Source organism: Pteronotus mesoamericanus, unplaced genomic scaffold, assembly GCF_021234165.1.
Source record: "Pteronotus mesoamericanus isolate MK-2021 breed Mesoamerican mustached bat unplaced genomic scaffold, CSHL_Meso_final contig_173, whole genome shotgun sequence".
NCBI lineage: Eukaryota > Metazoa > Chordata > Mammalia > Chiroptera > Mormoopidae > Pteronotus > Pteronotus mesoamericanus.
Window position 1 is genome coordinate 17,170,356 of NW_026555072.1, and position 18,754 is coordinate 17,189,109.

At 40.1% G+C, this 18,754-nt stretch overlaps 1 protein-coding gene across 5 annotated transcripts in view; it reads left to right on the forward strand.

Moving 5' to 3' along the window:
• Positions 1-18,754, forward strand: part of DMD (dystrophin) — a 1,878,371-nt gene that overhangs the window by 1,672,005 nt on the left and 187,612 nt on the right. For all 5 annotated transcript variants that reach the window (XM_054566574.1, XM_054566573.1, XM_054566575.1 and 2 more), the window contains one exon: positions 14,348-14,408. In XM_054566574.1, the coding sequence (XP_054422549.1) occupies positions 14,348-14,408 (61 nt within the window). The remainder of the gene's footprint in view (positions 1-14,347; positions 14,409-18,754) is intronic.

The following is an 18,754-nucleotide window of genomic DNA, read 5'->3' on the forward strand; positions in this document are numbered from 1 at the left end:
ATACAAGAGGAAAGAATTTAGTCTAGTGCCTAGTCTAATAACCTGCAAGAGTTAGGAGCTTCACTTCATTTTCAGCCAGCTAAGAACTCATTTATTCTCACTCAGCAAATGTCTACCCAAATAACACTACAGGTCAGACTCTGTTCTAGGTACTGGGGAAACAGCAGTAAATGAAAGAAAATGCTCTGCCATGAGATTAATTTTAATAGGAGAAGGCAGTCAAGTCGTGGTAAGTTTGATAAAGCAGGCTCGAAATTAGTGAAGGGAACCCTTGAAATGGGGCGGTCAGAGTGGTGACATTTGAGTGAAGAAGTAAGGGAGCAAGCGAGGCAGATGGGGGTGGGGAACAGAGGGCAAGGGGTTCCAGATAAAGGAAACAGCATGTGCAAAGGCCCTGAGATGGGAGCGTGGCTTGCTCATAGGAGTGTCCAACATTTTGGCATCTCTGGGCCACACTGGAAGAAGAGTTATCTTGGGCCACACATTAAATACACAAACACTAACAAGAACTGACAAGCAGAAAAAGGTTTTAAGTAAATTTATGATTTTGCGTGGGGCCACGTTTGTAGTCATCCTGGGCCGCATGCAGCCTGCGGCCTGAGAGTTGGACACCCCTGTAGGGTTTGAGGGACAACAAGAAAGCTAGTGTGACTGAAGCCGAGGGAGCAAGATGGTGAATGATAGGTCAATGCACAACCAAGAGCCAGGTCAGGTAGGGTCTTGTTGACTGTGGTCTAAAACCTTTGGAATTTGTCCTTAGTAAGAAGGGAAGACTGCCCTGGCTGGTGTGGCTCAGTTGATTGAAGCGTTGTCCCCTAAACTGAAAGGTCGTGGGTTCAATTCCCGGTCAGGGCACACTCCTGGGGTGCAAGTTCAGTCCTCGGTCAAGGTGCATATGAGAGGCAGTGATTGATGTTCTCTATGGCATCAATGTTTCTCTTCTTCTCTCCATCCCTTCTCCTCTCTCTAAAAGTCAATGAGTATGATCTTGGGCGAGGATTTAAAAAAAAAGGGGAGGGAAGACTTAGAAGGATTCTGAGCTAAGAAGTGACATATGATACAACGTGCCTATTAGCATTCATTCATTCATGTATTTATTAATCAACATGAGGCCCTTGGAAAAAGAAGACGAGAAAGACAGAATTCTGGCCTTGGGATACTCAAATTCAAACCAAAAGAAATAGACATAGAAAAAAATAATCATGATCTTCTCTAGTTTTGGTAGATAATGAGTGTTGTGGGAGTAGAGAGTGGAAGGAGGAATTAATTCTACAGTGAAAGAAATGAGATCATGTATACAGCCTAGTATTAATACACATTGTCCCTGAGGCTATATGCAAATCCAAGGTAGAGGGTATTTCATCTGATAGGAATCTAGGAAAGGGTGCTTCTAATTACTTGACCCTTGGTTTCACCTACCAACACAAGATGCATTTGGTCATGAGAATCAGGTTCTCCCCTCTACTTAGTCATTCTCGTATGCTGCATACCCCGCTTTCTGATTTTACATGTCACCTCCTTATAGCCCTTTTGTCCAGAAAAGGAATATTTTTATGTATGTACCATGAATATAAATATAGGTTTTACAGAGTGCTAATGTTTTAATGAGCTAGAAATAGTCAGACAAGACAGAGAATAATTGAAGGATTAGTCAACATGGGGGAAATTTGACTTGGAGAGAGAAAATCTGAGCAGGAAACGTCGGAGAAAACAATCGGAAGAATGGAATGGAATGAGCTCATTTATGGTGTGAGTTAAGGACAGAAGGGATTTATTCTCAAAAGGTAAAAAAGTGAGAGTTCACGTTGTGGAACTTGACCTAGGCCAGATATCAAGGGAAAGAGACTGATTCAAAAGACTTGGCCTGGGAGGTCTGGAGCAGATACATCTGTTAGCAGTGTCAGGGAAAGAGGGAACGTATTGAACCAAATCTACAGTTATTCCCGGAGCCCAATACAAAAGCTCACTAGAAACCTTGCTATCTTAGGGCAAAATAAAGGGCAAAAAGGCTTATGTCTTAAAGAGGACAGATCAGATAATTCTTCTAACAGGAGCCAACCACACTAATTGAAATACAAAAAAAAAAAAGGTAGTACATTTGGTAATGTGAGATGTAATTTAAAAATCAGAATTAAATATATAAATTAAAATGAAAATGTCTTATTTCTTTCTAAAAATTCTTAGCTGTTTATTTTTAATTCCTTTGAAACACTAATATAAAATAAAACACAGTTGACTCACACTGGGCAGCAGCATCAGAATGCCAAAGGAAGGTCTGTCTCCTTTCATGTTTTACTACTCTGAGAATGGCATAAAAATTTTTAAGAAAGAGAAAGTGGCTGAAAGCGAGGGGAAAGGGGCTATTTACTGGCCTTGTTTTTCTTTTTTTAAAAGATTTTATTTCTTTTACTTTCTGTGAGAGAGGAAGGAGGGGAGAAAGAGGGAAACATCAATGTGTGTTTGCCTCTCGCACGCTCCCAACGGGGAACCTGGCCCACAACCCAGGCATGTGCCCTGACTGGGAATTGAACTGGTGACTTTTCAGTTCTCAGACCAGCACTCAATCCACTGAGCCACACCAGCCAGGCCACTGGCATTGTTTTCTAGGCTTATGTTTTGGTGGCACTTTTAATAGCTTTTGATAGTAACTTTCAATGGTCAGTTAAACTCTGGAACCCTAGAGTCTCTCTCATTTGCCTGGTTAACCCGAGATTCCTCACACTGGCAGTAAGTTAATAGAATAAGGATCCTGGAATAAGGAGCCACATTAATGCCAGTAATAATAGGGGTAGAAATAAGAATACAAAAATTACTGAGCACTTTTTGCTGTTACCGACGAGGAAGCATTTTACATGCGTAATCCACACGACAATCCTGTGAATTGGAATAAGGATTACTATTGCCTCCATCTCACGGAAGAGAAAACTGAGACTGGAGAAGTTCAATAACTTTTACAGGCTTGCCACCGTGTCTACCTTCCCCACCCTCCCTCTCTCCTATATGAGCATAAAAAGCTTCCATTCTCATGCTTATGAGTCTACAGGGCAACTATAGACGTGTAATTCTTTTACAATGGCATAAAAAATTGAGACCAAAATTTCCTCTCTCCCACCGTCTCATGCCTTTCATTGTTGTCATATCCTTTGCTCTTTCTGGCTCTTGCTTTCTAAATGGATGTACATCCTATCTATAGTCATTTGATTTTTAATATCTGAGTTGCTCCCTACTGTCTCAGATTTCAAATTTTGCTTTCCTTGAAATTTCCCTGGTGCCTAATACAATACCATTCACACAGAGAGCATTCAGCAAATGGTGTTGACTACCTGCCGTCTTTTAAAAGCACATCCGGAGAGACACTAAAGGCACCTGGCAATATTGCTCTGACTTGTTAGTAACCCGACGCAATCCAAATGGCCTAGAGACTGTAGCCACTTTCACCTGGAGGGAAGTTCAGGGGTATTAAAGGCAGCCAGTTCCGTTCGAAATGAGTCAGAAGTTCCTCAAGCATAATTCAGTCACAGCTCTGCTCATATAGACACCTACCCTACATCTGTCCTTATGAGGCTTGATTTCTTTCCTAATGTCTAAATAATTACAATATGGGGTTTGGAATTTTGTTTAAGTCCGTTTGAAGGAGCATTTCTTTCATGAGTAATGCCACCAAATACTGTTTACAGCCAGCAGCACTGGATATTAAATATAGCATTTGTCTCTGCAACTCAGTCACCTCACCAAGTAGTTTAGTATGAATTCTTGACTTCCCAGGTCAAATGTAAACCTGATACTCTAAATGACCCAAAGATGCACTGACAAATCCAATGGTGTGGTGCTGATGCTCTCTGATTTACAATGGTTTGACTTGTGCGTTTTTGACATTACGATGGTACAAAAGTAACACACATCCAGGAGAAACCATAGTTTGAATTTTGAATTATGACCTTTTCCCAGGGTGGTGACATGTGGCATGACACTCTCTAGTGATGCTGGCCAGTGGCAGGGAGTCCTAGCTCCCAGTCAGCCACGTGATCACAAGGGTAAACAACCAATACTCTACAGTGTACTGTGCTGCCTGAGTTCATTGGACTTTGCGTTTTGTGTTTTCTCATCCCATTTTACCTACAAAATGCCCATCTGTGTCTCCTACTTCCGGCGACAAGAAGCGGAGGGCAGTTACTCTTAAGATGAAACTCAACATCATTGCCCAACTGTAGGCTAATGAAAGTTGTTCTCAGCACGTTTAAGGTTGGCCAGGCTAAGCTTAGGTAGGTTAGGTATATTAAATGCATTTTTTGGCTTGTGATACTTTAAGCTCACGATGGGTTTATCAGGACGTAGCCCCCTTGCAAGTGGAAGAGCATCTGTATTCTGTTGGTCCTGTGTGATGGTCTCGGAGCTTAGTGTTATCTGTCTGACAGCTCATATAATATTTACAGGTTGTTATTCGTGAGGAATTTTAGTTAGCCATAACGATTTTCACAGCTATGGCAGACATTGGAGGCCTCATTCATCATGCCTGTGACCTTCCCCTCTAGAAGGTAGCCCATCTGTCTCTACTGTGGAAATCTTTATGGAAAAGTCTTCCCGTCTTTGAAAGTTTAGTAACTGATCTGAAAGTTCTCATTGAATCTTTACTTTTGATATATGATATAGACATATAAAGCACCATTCTTATTTTAATTGAATGTTACGAAAAGTGTTCAATTTAACTTGGCCTTTCAGTTAAATGACAGAAAATGTAATCTCGCTACAGAAACTATATGCATCACATCGAAAGGAAATAGAAATTGTACAGAAAACAATTGCAATGGGGAAATATGATACATACATGCACATATGTATATATTCAGCATCAATAATGCCATGAAAATTTAAACACTGTATTATCTTAATTATGACCTTAGGAAGTAAAAGAAGCAGGAGAAATAAGTTTTTCATGTAATTTAATATTCTAGAGAAGACCACAAGCAAATTCCATAATAAATGAATTGAACAGGCTAGTTTACAGGACAGGAAATAGGGATGGCCAACTGTCAGATATTCTCCCTCTCCATTTGCATTCTTCTCCTTTCATGCACAATTTCTCAAATGCTTGGTAAGGACCTCATCTTACTACTTTCCCTCTGTCTACCCCTTCCGTCAACTTCTGTGATCTGGTTCGACCTTCACTACACTTGCAAAATTACTCTGTTGACATCACCAGGGATCTTGTGGCCAAATACATCTCCCTTTCTACAGCCTTAGTCCTTTCGAAACCATTGGCACTCACACCTCACCATCTGGCTGTCCTTGTGTTTCACCCTACTTTATTCTGGTTTATGTACTGTTTTTATTTGATGGCTTTTCTATCACGACCACTTTTTTTAGGGTATTCCCCAGGGTACAGTTCTTTTTTAACAGCCTTCTTTCCTTAAAGAGTCTATCCATTTTCTTTCTTTCTTCCTTCCTCCCTCCCTCCCTTCCTTCCTTTCTTCCTTCCTTCCTTTTTTTTTTTTTTTTACAGGAGAACAAATCCATTTTATTTACTTACTCTTCAGTAAGTTTTGATCCTTGAGGGGCAGCGCGTGACACGGATTCTGTGAGCAGTGGCCTTAGCAGGAAGGTCGCTTTAGAATTTAGCGCGAACCGGCCCCAGTTTCTGTGAGCACGAGTTCCTTTCCCCAGATGATGCTGGTTTTGTTCCCACTGCCCCCAGGAGTCCGTGCCGTTCTTTGCCTTGTGCACAGAAGCATATCTCATGCCCGGATGCAGTTCAGTTTCATCTGGAACACAAACACCTTCAGTTTTAAGAAGTGCTGTGAGCTCCCTCTGGTTCCAGAGACCCTGCTTATGTGGCTGGCAAAAATGGCCTCGGACCACAGCCTTGCAGACACATTGGTCATTACAGAGTCCTGTTTCTGACAGGCCCCCCCACGCTGCAAGATGGCAGAAAAAGCAAGAGTCCATCCATTTTCATTGCTTCAGCTATCATCTAGACTCGAGGTCTTGTTCTTTCACTTGGGTTTCAGTAAAGAGCCCCACCTTCCAAATATTTTAACCTAAATATTAATATATAATTTATCTGAAATTTACCTCCCAGCTAATTTTTTTCTGCCAATGAAATTCCTATCTGCTTAGTAACCACGCCTTAGAAATTTAGAGTCAACTGTGATTTCTCTCTCACTTTTGCTGGATACCAAACTCATGAATTAATTCTCAAACTCCGCTTTCCTACCTCTAATCTATTGTATATAGAACCACAAGAACATTCTTTGTATCTTTTCATCATCATAATCCTCTGATTATAAAACATTCTGTGGCTCTCTATTTCCCATTGTATCAAATGTGAACTAACCTGTTCATCGTTCATATGGACGTATAGTGTTCAGAGGCCTACCTAAGAATGAAGGATCTGTTGGGCAGATAGCATTGATCTAGGCAGACAGACATGTATAAAGAAGTAGCATGAGCCCAGGTAGGTAGATCATGTTCAAAGGCATTTTTCTTTGCCCCACTTCATACTATATGTGGCCTGTTAATAGTAGTTAGGAATGGATCCAAGGGTTGAAGACAAATGCTGCTCAGGTGAAGGAGAGGGGTTGATTCTAGGATTACCATCATTCAGACAACATCCTGTAGATATGTGATTACAGACATTATTTGCATGCTAATTAACATATTGCAAAGCAGTTTCATTATCTACTTCCTCATTTTATTCTGACAATAGTTGGGGAAGGGCGATATCATTGTTCCCATTTTGCATATAAGAAAAATAAAGCTGCCCTGGCTAGTGTGGCTCAATGGATTGAGTGCCAGCCTGCAAAACAAAGGGTCACCAGTTTGATTCCCAGTCAGGGCACATGCCTGGGTTGTAGGCCAGGTCCCCAGTAGGGGTGGCACAAGAGGCAATCACACATTGATGTTTCTCTCCCACTCTTCCTCCCTCCCTTCCCCTCTCTCTAAAAAAGTAAATAAATAAAGTCTTAGAAAAGAAAAAAAAAAAAAAAGAAAGCTCATGGAGAAAACAAGACTTGCTTATGCTCATGCAGTAACGGTGGAGTCAGGACTCAAATCCTGTTCTTCTGAATCTGTGTTCCGGACACTTTCCACTTGCTCCAGATACCTCTCAAGACACTAGGTTGGACTTCGAGATAGAAAGCCAATGTATTGAGTACCTTTCTGAACTCAAAAGTTTACAATCTATCATGGGAAGTGGGAGTGTGAGAGACATGTTCTCAAATAATCCCCTGTATCAAGCAGTATATCTTATGTGCTTTGAGAGTGATACCAACTAAATGGCATTGACCTGCAGAAAATGAATTTCTCTCATTCCACCTAGATCATTAGGGAAAGTCCCCTGCTGGAGGCACTGAAATTGTATAAAATGCCTTGAAAATGTTCGCTGGCTTTCATCAAATAATTATACTTCTAGGGATTGTGCTTAAGAAAATTAGCAACAAATACATGCAAAGATTTATCTACCAAGATTTTCATTGCAGCCTGACTTAGAACAGCAAAAAACAAAAACAAAAAAAAAACTGGAAACAACCAAGTTCTTCAATAAATCATGGTACATCCATGAGTGGATTACCGTTCAACCATTTTAAATGCAAGCCCAGAATGATGTGAGCAGCCATAGATGGTTTGGGTGAGTGAGGGTAGTTCAATCAGGAGCAGATGTGACTGCACGTAACAGAAAACTCAACAAGGGCCGACACAGAGTAGATGTTTATAAGTTTCTCACAGAGGAGTCCAGAAATAAGTTGGAATGGTAACCACATATTTGTTGGGAACCCAGACTTCTCACATTCTCACATTGTTTTTCTCATTCTTAGCGTGTGGCTTCTGTAGCATCCCTGACAGCATTCACCACGCCCAGGCACACCAAACCTGGTCTTCCGGCCACACACACCTGCAACTCTGCCTTTTAGGCCTTCTCTGGCCATTGGAGCCTGTTCAGCAGAACAAGGGGCAGACCAGACCCCCCCTAATACTCCGGGAGTATCCCTCAAGCAATAGTAAACAAATACTCGAGGTTCCCTCGCCCCTGAGAAGGGGGACGGACAACTCAGAAGTATATTTTACACAGAAACCCTCAGGTGCACTGAGCCCTCAGTGCCCAAAGCAGTAATCCCCCTTTTGTCATTTTTTTGTCCCTTCCCTGTTTTACTTCCAGCTCTTCTACCAGTGCTTCCTTGAATAACTGCTCAAACTGCTTGCACGCACTTCCTTGTCTCCTTATCTGCTTCTGAGGCTTTGCAACCAAGATGGCTTCCATTCTCCTGGTTTCTATAGCTCCAGCTATCATTACCTGTGTGTTCCAGGCAGGAAGAAAGATGGGAAAAGGGCAAAAGCTGCGTCTCGATGGAGTCAGCCACCTTTGATGCACTTTGTCCCTCCACGTGCACGTTCCACACTTTCCTGCCTTGCTCTGGACCTTGAAAGGTTGTCCTGTGTGGGCTGCACAAATGGGATCCCCAGCCCTCTAGCTTCCGGTTGGGCTGAGCCAATGGAGAGCCCTAGTAGGAGGTGATGGAGAGTAGCTCGGAAGGCTTATTCCCTAGACTCCCTCTCAGCCTGCTTCCCTTGACCAAAGAGCTTGTCTCACGACCCTCTTCACCAGTGCACATGCATATTTGTTCATTTGGAGCGTAGTCGGGGCTCACCTGCCTTCTCCTCTTTCTCTCTCCTCCACCCTCCCTCCTGGTCCCCCCTTCTGATAACAGTTCTCTCTCCTTGCCCTTCGGACTTAAAAGTGGTAATGGCTCCCCGCTGTTATTCATATTATCCTTTGTGATCCTACACACCTTGCACAGACCTTTGTGACCAGCCCTTTTACTAAACTCTGTTCAACTTAGCCAACTTAAATGTGACATCTGGTTCCTGCCAGGACTCTGACTGGTACACTCCTATTACAAATATATGTTCCTCTAAAACCTGATCTCATTAAATAATAATGTCCTTGAGGGCATCGAACCTTTTTCTCTACCACACCCCACCTACTCATTGGCTGCATTAGCGCCAGTGCTGCACACAGCGTCTAGTGTAGAAGGAGCTCTGTAGAAATGCGTTGTATAGCGAGTGAAGTAATGTTAGGTATTGTTTTGTTTCTTTAGGAACTGAGGCTATATTTTTGTCTTTCAGATGAAAATAGGTCTCATCTTAGTTTTTGGGAAGTAGCTTCTCTGATCTGATCACATGATTTAATTTAGAACCGGACGGATGATAGAGATGACAGATCATAGGGAGGCAGGGTTTTTCCAGACAAAAAAGAAAAGTGTTGCTAATCATCACTACAGCCATAGGAAATTCAAAAGAACCCTTCCAAGATCTGGCGACAAGGAAGTTGCTCAAACAGCTCCTGGACCATAATTTGGTGGATTTATTGGAAATGGTGTAGAGGGTCAATTTAGATATCACATATAGTATAGCGAGAACTTGGACTAGATAACATTACAATTAATCCCTTTTAAGATGTATTTATTTACTGTTTTTTGGCAAATATTTATAGACTACCTGTTACATACCACACGTGATAAAATAAAGTACAAAGAAAGACTAAGTACGCCTCATTGCAGTCCTGCATGCACTCTTTGCTAGCTGCGTATGACCTGGGCTAGTTTACATTACAAAGCCTCAGTGTCTTCATGTGTAATAATGGAATCACATGACCTCAGAGCTGGCTTGGGGGATTACAGTAAGGAGCACACAGCGCAGGGCACCTAGTAGCCACACAACATGTTTATTTTCTCCATCTCCCAAATCCCCTGACTTCAGTTTGAGTAATAAACAAAAATTAGGACCTACTGCTTCCTGACTCAGGACCTTAGCTATGCTATTTCATGTGATCTTAACTGTCTCATCATCCGCAAAGTGAAAATAATAATAATACCTACCTCCCACATCGTGGTGAGTATCAAAGAAGCTACTTGAGATCATGTTTCAAGCACATGGGAGGGTTTCCCATCTCCTCCTCCAACGCCTCCCCTAGATCCAGCGTTCTCAGTGGGAGTGATATTACCCCCAAGTGGGTGAAAATTGGTTCCTGGGGAACAAAAAAACAATCTTACTCTTTTTTAGGTAAAGCACAGATTCATAAAATACACAACAAGATATATATATAATTATCTGTGGTATTAAAAGTTCATGGGGTGGGGTAGGGAGATTAGGAAAAAATGTCTAAAAAGGTACCTAGGTGTGGAGAGGAGTGGAGGACGTAGTGGAAAAAGGTCCATTGCTCTAGAGTAGGTCTCCTTCATACAATGTGTCCATGAAGCCATTACTGGAATTTGCACATTTCTCAGGAGCCAGGTGACAGTGCCTAGTCACTCCTTCCTAACACCTTTTTCTTAACCCCAAAAGACATGAGGTTTCTCTTTTGTCTCCAGTAACTGCTATGTTATTTATTCTCATGATCTGCCTCCACTTTTTTTGACGCAACTATGTTATCAAACTGCAAATCCACAAAATATAAGAAAAGTAGAAAGATTAATGCCTCTATGTGGGTCTGAATTCCAGAGAGTGCTCTTTTGGCACAGTTTGAATAACATTAGCATTCTTTTTAATTTTCTGGTTAGGCCCCTGCGTCGATTAAAATATGGCTTAACACCAGGGTGCATCGCTTGGCACATTCTGTTCATCATGCATTAAAAAATGGTTGAAATAAGAACTTCTAAACAAAGTGTGGCCTGTGTTTGTGATTTTCAAAACCACCTTGGGCCAATATTGGATCCTGTCACCTCCAGGGAGGAAAACCATTTGAAGGCAGAATTGCTACCCTTTCTTGCTGTTAATAACAAACTGCATGGGGGAAATTCAGAGGTTGGTTTTGGAATAAATAAACACATGTGTAGTTTGCTATTTAAATTCAGCAGACATCTCTAACTGGTGTGGCTCAGAGGATTGAGTGCCGGCCTGAGAACCGAAAGGTCACCAGTTCGATTCCCAGTCAGGGCACATGCCTGGGTTGTGGACCAGGTCCCCAGTAAGGGGCGTGCATCTCTCGCACATCGATGTTACTCTCCCTCTCTTTCTCCCTCCCTTCCCTTCTCTCTAAAAATAAATAAATAAAATCCTTAGCAGACAATACCCACCATGGTGCTCTTGCCCTATGATAATGAATGGTTTTTACACTCGACAATCTGAATCACAAAGCTTCATTGGAATTACATGGAGTGGTTATAGAAACATCTCTATAAAAACATACGAGAGGATAGCACCGTCTCATATAAAACTATTTGCCAATAAATCTGCTTTTGATGGGTACTAAAAATGGACACATCAGGAAAAAAAAAAAAAAAGATGTGTTTGTCTGTTACATAGACTAGCTTCGTGAAGTATGACAAACTTCCACTGGTAGACTGAGATAAGAAACAGCTGTTGCTGGCATCGGCACTCCTGCAAGAAATGAAATGATAATTCTGGGACACACTTATGACAGTCACCATATATTTGATCAGCTTTGAATATATGCAAGACCAGAATGATCTGGCAGCCCCAAGCAAAATTGCCCAACACCTCTAACAATCTCTTGAGAAGGAGCACTGAATTCTGTCGCACAGAGTCATCGTCTGATTGTGTTATTTCTAAAGCAAGTAGTTCCGTGTGTGTGTCTGCGGAGGTGATGAGGCTGGGGAGGGATGGGGAAAGGCCGTCCTTCTTATTTTTTGCACCAAGGACTTTTATTAATATAAACTTTTAGGGTTTCCAATGATGGCTGCCAAACAGTTAGTGAGGTACATTTATAAGCTGTGAGTCAAATGGCCAAAAAACATCTTTCAGCACAAAAAAAACCCCCAGTGAATCTCACCATTGGATCTATTCAATAGCTATACATCAAGACAAAAAGCTTTTTAAAGTGTAACAATTTTTATGTACCATTCACATATGCTGTAAAAATTGAACAGTGAAGAACTCCATTTATAAAAGCTTAAAATTTCATACTGATATGGAACTTAAAATTTTTTAGAATATCTTTTTAAATCTTTTCAGCTATTGAGTTCAAGCATATTCTGATGACTGCTCTAGAGTGGGTTTTGTTTGTTTTTGCTTTTACTGTTTAATAATGCAAAGTCACCTATAGATACTCGATGTAGGTCCAGCCATTTGCTCAGCTGGGCACCACTACTTTTCCTCGATCTCTTCCTAGATTTTCTGCTTGCAGGTTGTTTCTTTAAGGCAGAAAGCCCCCAGCCAGTAGACCTCTCCAGCACACTTCTCTCTGAGAGACGCCTAGAAAGAATGCAGCGACTCTAAACTGACTCTTCCAGCACCAGACGACATTCCCAGCATCTTCTGAGTCAGAAAGACTTCCTGGACCATTAGAATAATAAAGAACTGGAAAGGGATAATGAAAGAAATTGTGAGGACCAGCCCTTAGAGACCTGCAAGAAAAAAAAATAGCCATTCTTTTCTCAGATTAGGCATTCTTAGGCTTGGCAATACTGCCAGTGAGGGCTGGCCTAAAGGCTCTCTGGAATTCCCCTCTTCTTTTTATGATGCTGTGATTTTTAGAAGTTTTTTAAATTGAGGTATAACTGACATACAGCATTATATTATTTTCAGGAGACCAACATAATGAGTTGATATTTGTATGTATTGCAAAACGATCACCACAATAAATCTAGTTAACATCCATTGCCACTATGATGCTGTGACTTTAAGAAGAGAGGGTGCTGAGCAGCCTGGGGCTGATTCTGCCTCTGCGCCCTGTCTCCTGCGAGAGAGGGCTTGGGCCTTTAGGTTTCCATAACATCGGACTCTGCACAGGTACATCAAGGAGTCCAGCCTAAAATTCTCAAATCTGGTATTATTTACTTTGTGAACTAATCTGGGCAAGAGAGCTGAGCCCTAGAGAGGAAAATCAGACAAGAGGGGAGAGTAAGGCAGAGAATGAAGAAGACAGCGGGGAGAGGAATAGAAAAAGGACAGAGATTGAAGGCAAGAGACTACTTCCAAACAGCAGACAAATGTCTTTTTCCGCATATTAAAAATCCAGCTGCCAAAATGAAAAGGAATAATTAGGGGCTAAATTCAAATCCATGTTCTGTATCTTTTTAATGACATTTCGCCAAGGTACAAAGCAGCATGTCTGGTTGAATATTGGATGAGTCGATCCTTCTATTACTCAATATAAAATACAGAATCTGTAGTTTCATTACCTTTAAATTGTCTGGCAGTAGGCAAAGTTAACTTTTATCAGGAGCTGTTCTTTCATATTATACAGTGTAGTCAAGGATATATTCACTTTGACGTTTTGTTACATCTCAATACACTGCGGAGTAGATTTACTATGAAACTAATTTAGAAGGGAGCTTTTCATAGCAGGAAATAATGGTCAGCATCAGCTTTGCTTCAAATTATAAGCAGGATGAAAATTCAGGGGAAAATGGACATACCCATGAAATTGCTAGATGTTAATAAGAGTACTTCTTATATTTATATTCTTGATGGCATTCTCTGTCTCTTCAAACTCCAGGTTCTTAAAAGTCTATTCAGGAGGAAGATTTTATTGTTGAGGAAATGTTGCAGTACCTCCTAACATGATTATTTTGTCTAAAAGAAAGAAAAAGCCACAGATTAAACAGTGTATAAAAGGTATTTTTAGAGTTCAGCTTTGGGAAAGAAAAAAAGCTACAAGCTAAACATTTAAAACACAGTTTAAAGATGATTGATTTGACTAATACACAATAAAGTCATTATAAAGTGAATTCCCCATACATGAAATTTAATTTTACCTATAGGATCCATCACTCATCACAGAAGTTTTATTACATTCTGGTATCAGATGCCATTCTCTCACTTTTTGTTATCTTTTCTAATAAGATCATGCTGGTCAGCTGACATTTCGAGGCTCCAATTAAACTGATAATCAGTAAATGAAATCGGTAAAAGCCAAATAAAGAGAAAAACAAACACATCAGAGTGATAAGTGTAGTACTTTAGCTTCAATAACTTGGAATGTAAATATATCACAGAGGGATGTTTCAGCTGCTAAACTAATAAAACCCAGTCAATCAAATAGTAAAAGATATCGGGAAGCAGCAACAGGAAGTATTATAAGACAAGCACCCAATGGAGACATATAAGAGAAAACCCATCAGTTTATTCATTCACTTCCTTATCTGTACAGCAGTGGAACGGGTTTTTTTTTTTTTTTTCCTCTTTGCATTTATCTTTTGCCTGAATGACTTCAATTTCACTTAGATTAGGACAGAAACTTCAGAACAGCCAGTTAATCCATCCTGTCTTCATGGGCAACTGAGCAAACAGACCAATATCAGTGTAAAATTGTAATTCTGGAGATTAATGTTGTCTTTCCTGTTTGCAGTGAACTTGACTTCCTTGCCTTTTTTTTTATTTCCTTTTTCAGCTTCTGTCCAGGGTCCCTGGGAGAGAGCCATCTCGCCAAACAAAGTGCCCTACTATATCAAGTAAGTTGGAAGCATCATATTCTTTAAGGAGCATTTATTGTGGCTAATCTGTATACTCACAAATGAATTTATTTTGAAAACGTGATATTAACCTCGCCTATAATACCTAGTTCTTTCTTCCCCAAGGAAGCTTGGGTAATCAACTCATGCTTAAATTACCACTGAAGATTTGTTGATGCAATAGGGAGCTGTCTTTAGGACAAAATCCATTTCGGGCAGCCTATGTGTTGTTTTGTGGTTGGAGGTGGTGTGGATTTTTCACAGTAGAACAAACCGCTGCTGAGAATATTATTGACAGTGGAAGTGAATACCTACAAGAACAATTGAATAGATTAAGGGGTTTTCCTGCATTGCTTCTTCAGACAAAGATCGAAGATTTCTGCAACTATCGGTACGCAAACTGTTTTAGGTGAATAAATACTTTATGAACCCAAAAGTCAGTCGGCAGCAGTCCGGGATTTGTGGAGCTGAGGTGTTCATTCTCAAAATACAGCACTCAGCATTTTTCACGTAACAACAACAGAATGATACTGTTTTCTGGGGCCATTTGTGTCTGTCAAAGGAATACAGGGGCTTAGAAGAAGCACCTTCTGCACGATGCTGCACGAAATACATGAGGATACATTGGGTCGACATAGAAGAGGGCGGGAAGAGAGATGTTGTGTTTTCATGATACCTTAACAGTATCTCATCAATTGCGTGAGTCCAACTTAAATTTAACTTGGAATCGGCCGCCTCAACAACAATTACAATTAATCAGATTCATGAAATAGATTTTGATAGCAACTAAAGTCTTTGAACTCTTTTCTGCCCTGCGTCTGACTAAAAATATTAAATGTTTTTCCAATTGGTCGGCCTGCCATCTTTTATCAAGTCTGTTCTTATTCTTCCACCGAATCCTTCATAATTCAGTTCTAAAGCAATAACAACACTCCTAGATCTTCATTACTACAGTTCTCAAGATATTTGATTTCATGCCTTAATTTTGTTACCTCAGAAGAATGAGGATGAGGGGACTCTTGGCTCTTCAAGGAAAGACACATCCTTTAGGAAGGGTTTGCCTTATTAAATGTTTCCAGACATCATATCGCTTCTCTTTAACAGTTCTTTTTTAATGTGCTTTGATTCTGCTTTTTAATTTTCTTATTTTAAAATTTTATTTTGTTTTTGTTATATGTAATTATTGATTTAGTCACTCTACATATTTGAAATACCTATTTTAAATAATCTGTTTTATTAAACAATATATTGATACTGACATGTACTATATTGTTTTACATCTACTATATACATGGTCTGACACTAATCACATCCCTTTTTATTACAAAATCATAAGCATGTCATTCTGTCACATAACAATATCACACTCAAGCACACCATGTGACATATTAGGTGAAATGTTCAAATGAAAACTATAAATTACTGCACCTATATTATTAACCTACCAGCCACACCCAGGCAGGCCTTCCTTCTGCCGGACCCTGTGTTTTATTCAAACTATTTTATTCCAACTCTTCCCAGTTATCTTCTACATCAGTGTGTTTGTCATGACAAACTCATTTCTGACTCAGATTTTGAGAACTGCTACCTCTTCAACCCATTTATAAAGCTCTCACTTTATCCACTCTTTATGAGTTGAAATAAAGCCTGACCAAAAATTGAAGACATCTTTAAGCCATTATTTTCCAAATCATTACTTGTTTGGGGCTCATGGAAGGTCTCCTGGAGATTCCTAATGTTGTCCCCTCTCTCTCCCCAAGTCCCACTGTCCTTTCCTTAAATCCTTAAATATTTATCTTCTCCTCCCTGATGTTTCACTTACTACAAAAGATCCCAGTACCTTGCATGGGGGAAGTAATAATGAATTTAACCCAAAAAGTAAGAAGGAGAAAAATTCCAGGAGAGCTGTAACACCCCTGTAAATTAATCTCTTGCTGTTCTTCTGTGGAATTAGAGAGCAGCCACTCTCTGTTTGTCTCCCTATTTGTCCAGTGTTCTCCACCAACTTGAAGATCATGGTAGCTGTATTGGTAAGGGCACAGACCTGGGGAAAAGAAAACTTGATTTCTAGTCCTGGCTTATTAGTTGATTGTGTAACCCTGACCACGTCACTGAACCTATACAAGTCTTGGTTCCTCATTTATAAAATAAAGGAGTTTGACTTGATGGTATCCGAGGTCCTTTTTAGCTCAGAGAATCAATGAGTGTGAGTCATTTCACGGTCTTGTCCAAATTCAAAAACCTAAGATTTCAGCTTTTTCTCAAGATTATCTTTATTTTTAAATTTTTTTATTTTAATTATTAACATAGTACAAATACTTAGTTTTAAAAACCGCAGGAATTCTATTTTTCCACTGTTTGAGTAGCTGCAAATATGGTGCCCTCTCAACTCCAATTTCTCTGAGTACCTATTTAAAGAGCTCAGATCTTGGTGTATAATTAAGGACTATAATGCTCCCTAGTATAATCATAAGGGACATAAAACAATAGACAGAAAAAATCGGTACAAAGGTGAGTGTGGAGACCTTAAAAGCCTCTGAGCTGATCAGTTCCTTGAAGTAAGAAATGACATAATTTCTCAAAGAGACCTCTGAAACTTTATGAAGACCAATTACCATTATAATCTATTTGAAAATAGGCAATATATAATTTCTCAAATTTACCTCTAAAATGTTAAGCTATAATATAGGGAGACCACATGTTCAGAAAATATACATTGAATAGATTATTAATGACATTTGTGATTTATAATTCCACATTAGCAGACATTCTACTTATAGTACATTACTTTGACGTACAAGCATCAGTGGACTTCATGCACTGACAAATGCCATTCATTATTTGAGATCCCTTCTTGGTCCGCAAATAACAATAACGATAAGTGTATATGTCATGACATTATTTCAACCAGTCCCCATGTTTTGTCTTTCTTACCTTGACTGACTTTGCCTTCTATTCAAGAGTTTTCACCACGCATTTCCGGCTGCAAAGCCAGGCGTCTTCTCCGGATATATTTTTCATGCTTTATAGAGTTTTCCTTTGCAATGCTGGAATAAACTGATCATCTAAATAACAAGAAGTTTCTACACCAAGAGCACAGTTGCAGTTAGTTGTTGAGTTGTGCTCTCATCCTTGAGGTTGTAAGTCATTAACAACATCCTCAGCTCTAGATTGCAAATCAGACAGTGTTTATGTTTGCAGCCTGACACTGGCTTTTCATATGATGCTAAGAACCTTGATTTTGATACTTCAAACTACATGTTTGTCTAGTTTATTAGGCCATCGCATACATCATTGTTACAGTTTTCATATTCCCTCTCCCTTGGGGCTCTCTTATTTCTGCCAGCATCTCTTTCAGGTTATTTGATTACAGTTTTCATTGCCACTGAAGAAATAATCACCAACAATGTTCAACCTGTTACAACTGCCTTTTCCACACTCTGCCATTTTGTAGTTTTTTTGGCCTACTGTCAAGCTCATGAAAATTTCAGTATAATAGCCTTTAACCAGCTGCTGCATTCTGTTAGGATTTCTTTCACCTTTTTATGTTGCATACTCCCATATGGATAAACCAAATGGAGCCAAGAGCTAGGGCTCCCTTGCTTTCTTAATCACTGAGAAAATTATTCTTCGGTATTCTGGACTGTCAAAAGAATTTAGGGAGGCCCAGCTTGTATGCAGTGTGTTCCTGCATAGACGCCATAAGAAGAGCATAAGAAATAGCAGCCTGGGCTAGAGCACAATCATCCTCTGTCCCAGACGCAGGCACCAGTGACTGGCTGTCAGTTAACCTAGCAGGGTTCATTTTTACAAATAAGGATGCATTGCACATCAGTTGCCATGGGGCATATCCAATGGTTTCTTCAACTTTGCCCATTCTCCACTTCAGCCTTGTCTTAGGCATATAAGTTTTATAAATTTACTGATTTCTCTATGAACACATAAGGGTATACGGCCATTTCTCTTCAATCTACCTCCTTGAACCTCGAGAGATGGCCCCAGTTGAACGCTATGGAATTCGGTGAATACAATTCTTTTTACCCAGAGTACATTTGAATCTCACATCCCCTCACTAACCCCTTTTTATTTTCATCTTCCCAGTGTGAGAAATTCTAAGCCTTTTTTGGCTTTTAGTCTGTCCTCGAATGAGAGAGACGCGTTCCCCTTGACCATCTTAGTTGCTTTTCCTGGATCTTTTCCAGCTATTATATCTTCCTTGGGATGTTGTGACCGGAATGGCCCAAATATTGGGCATTGAATTCATTAGCACTGTCTCTAGCTTCCAGTCACTCATGAAGAAGGTAAATGCTATTCGCTGTCTCCCATTGGTACAGAAATGGAGAAAC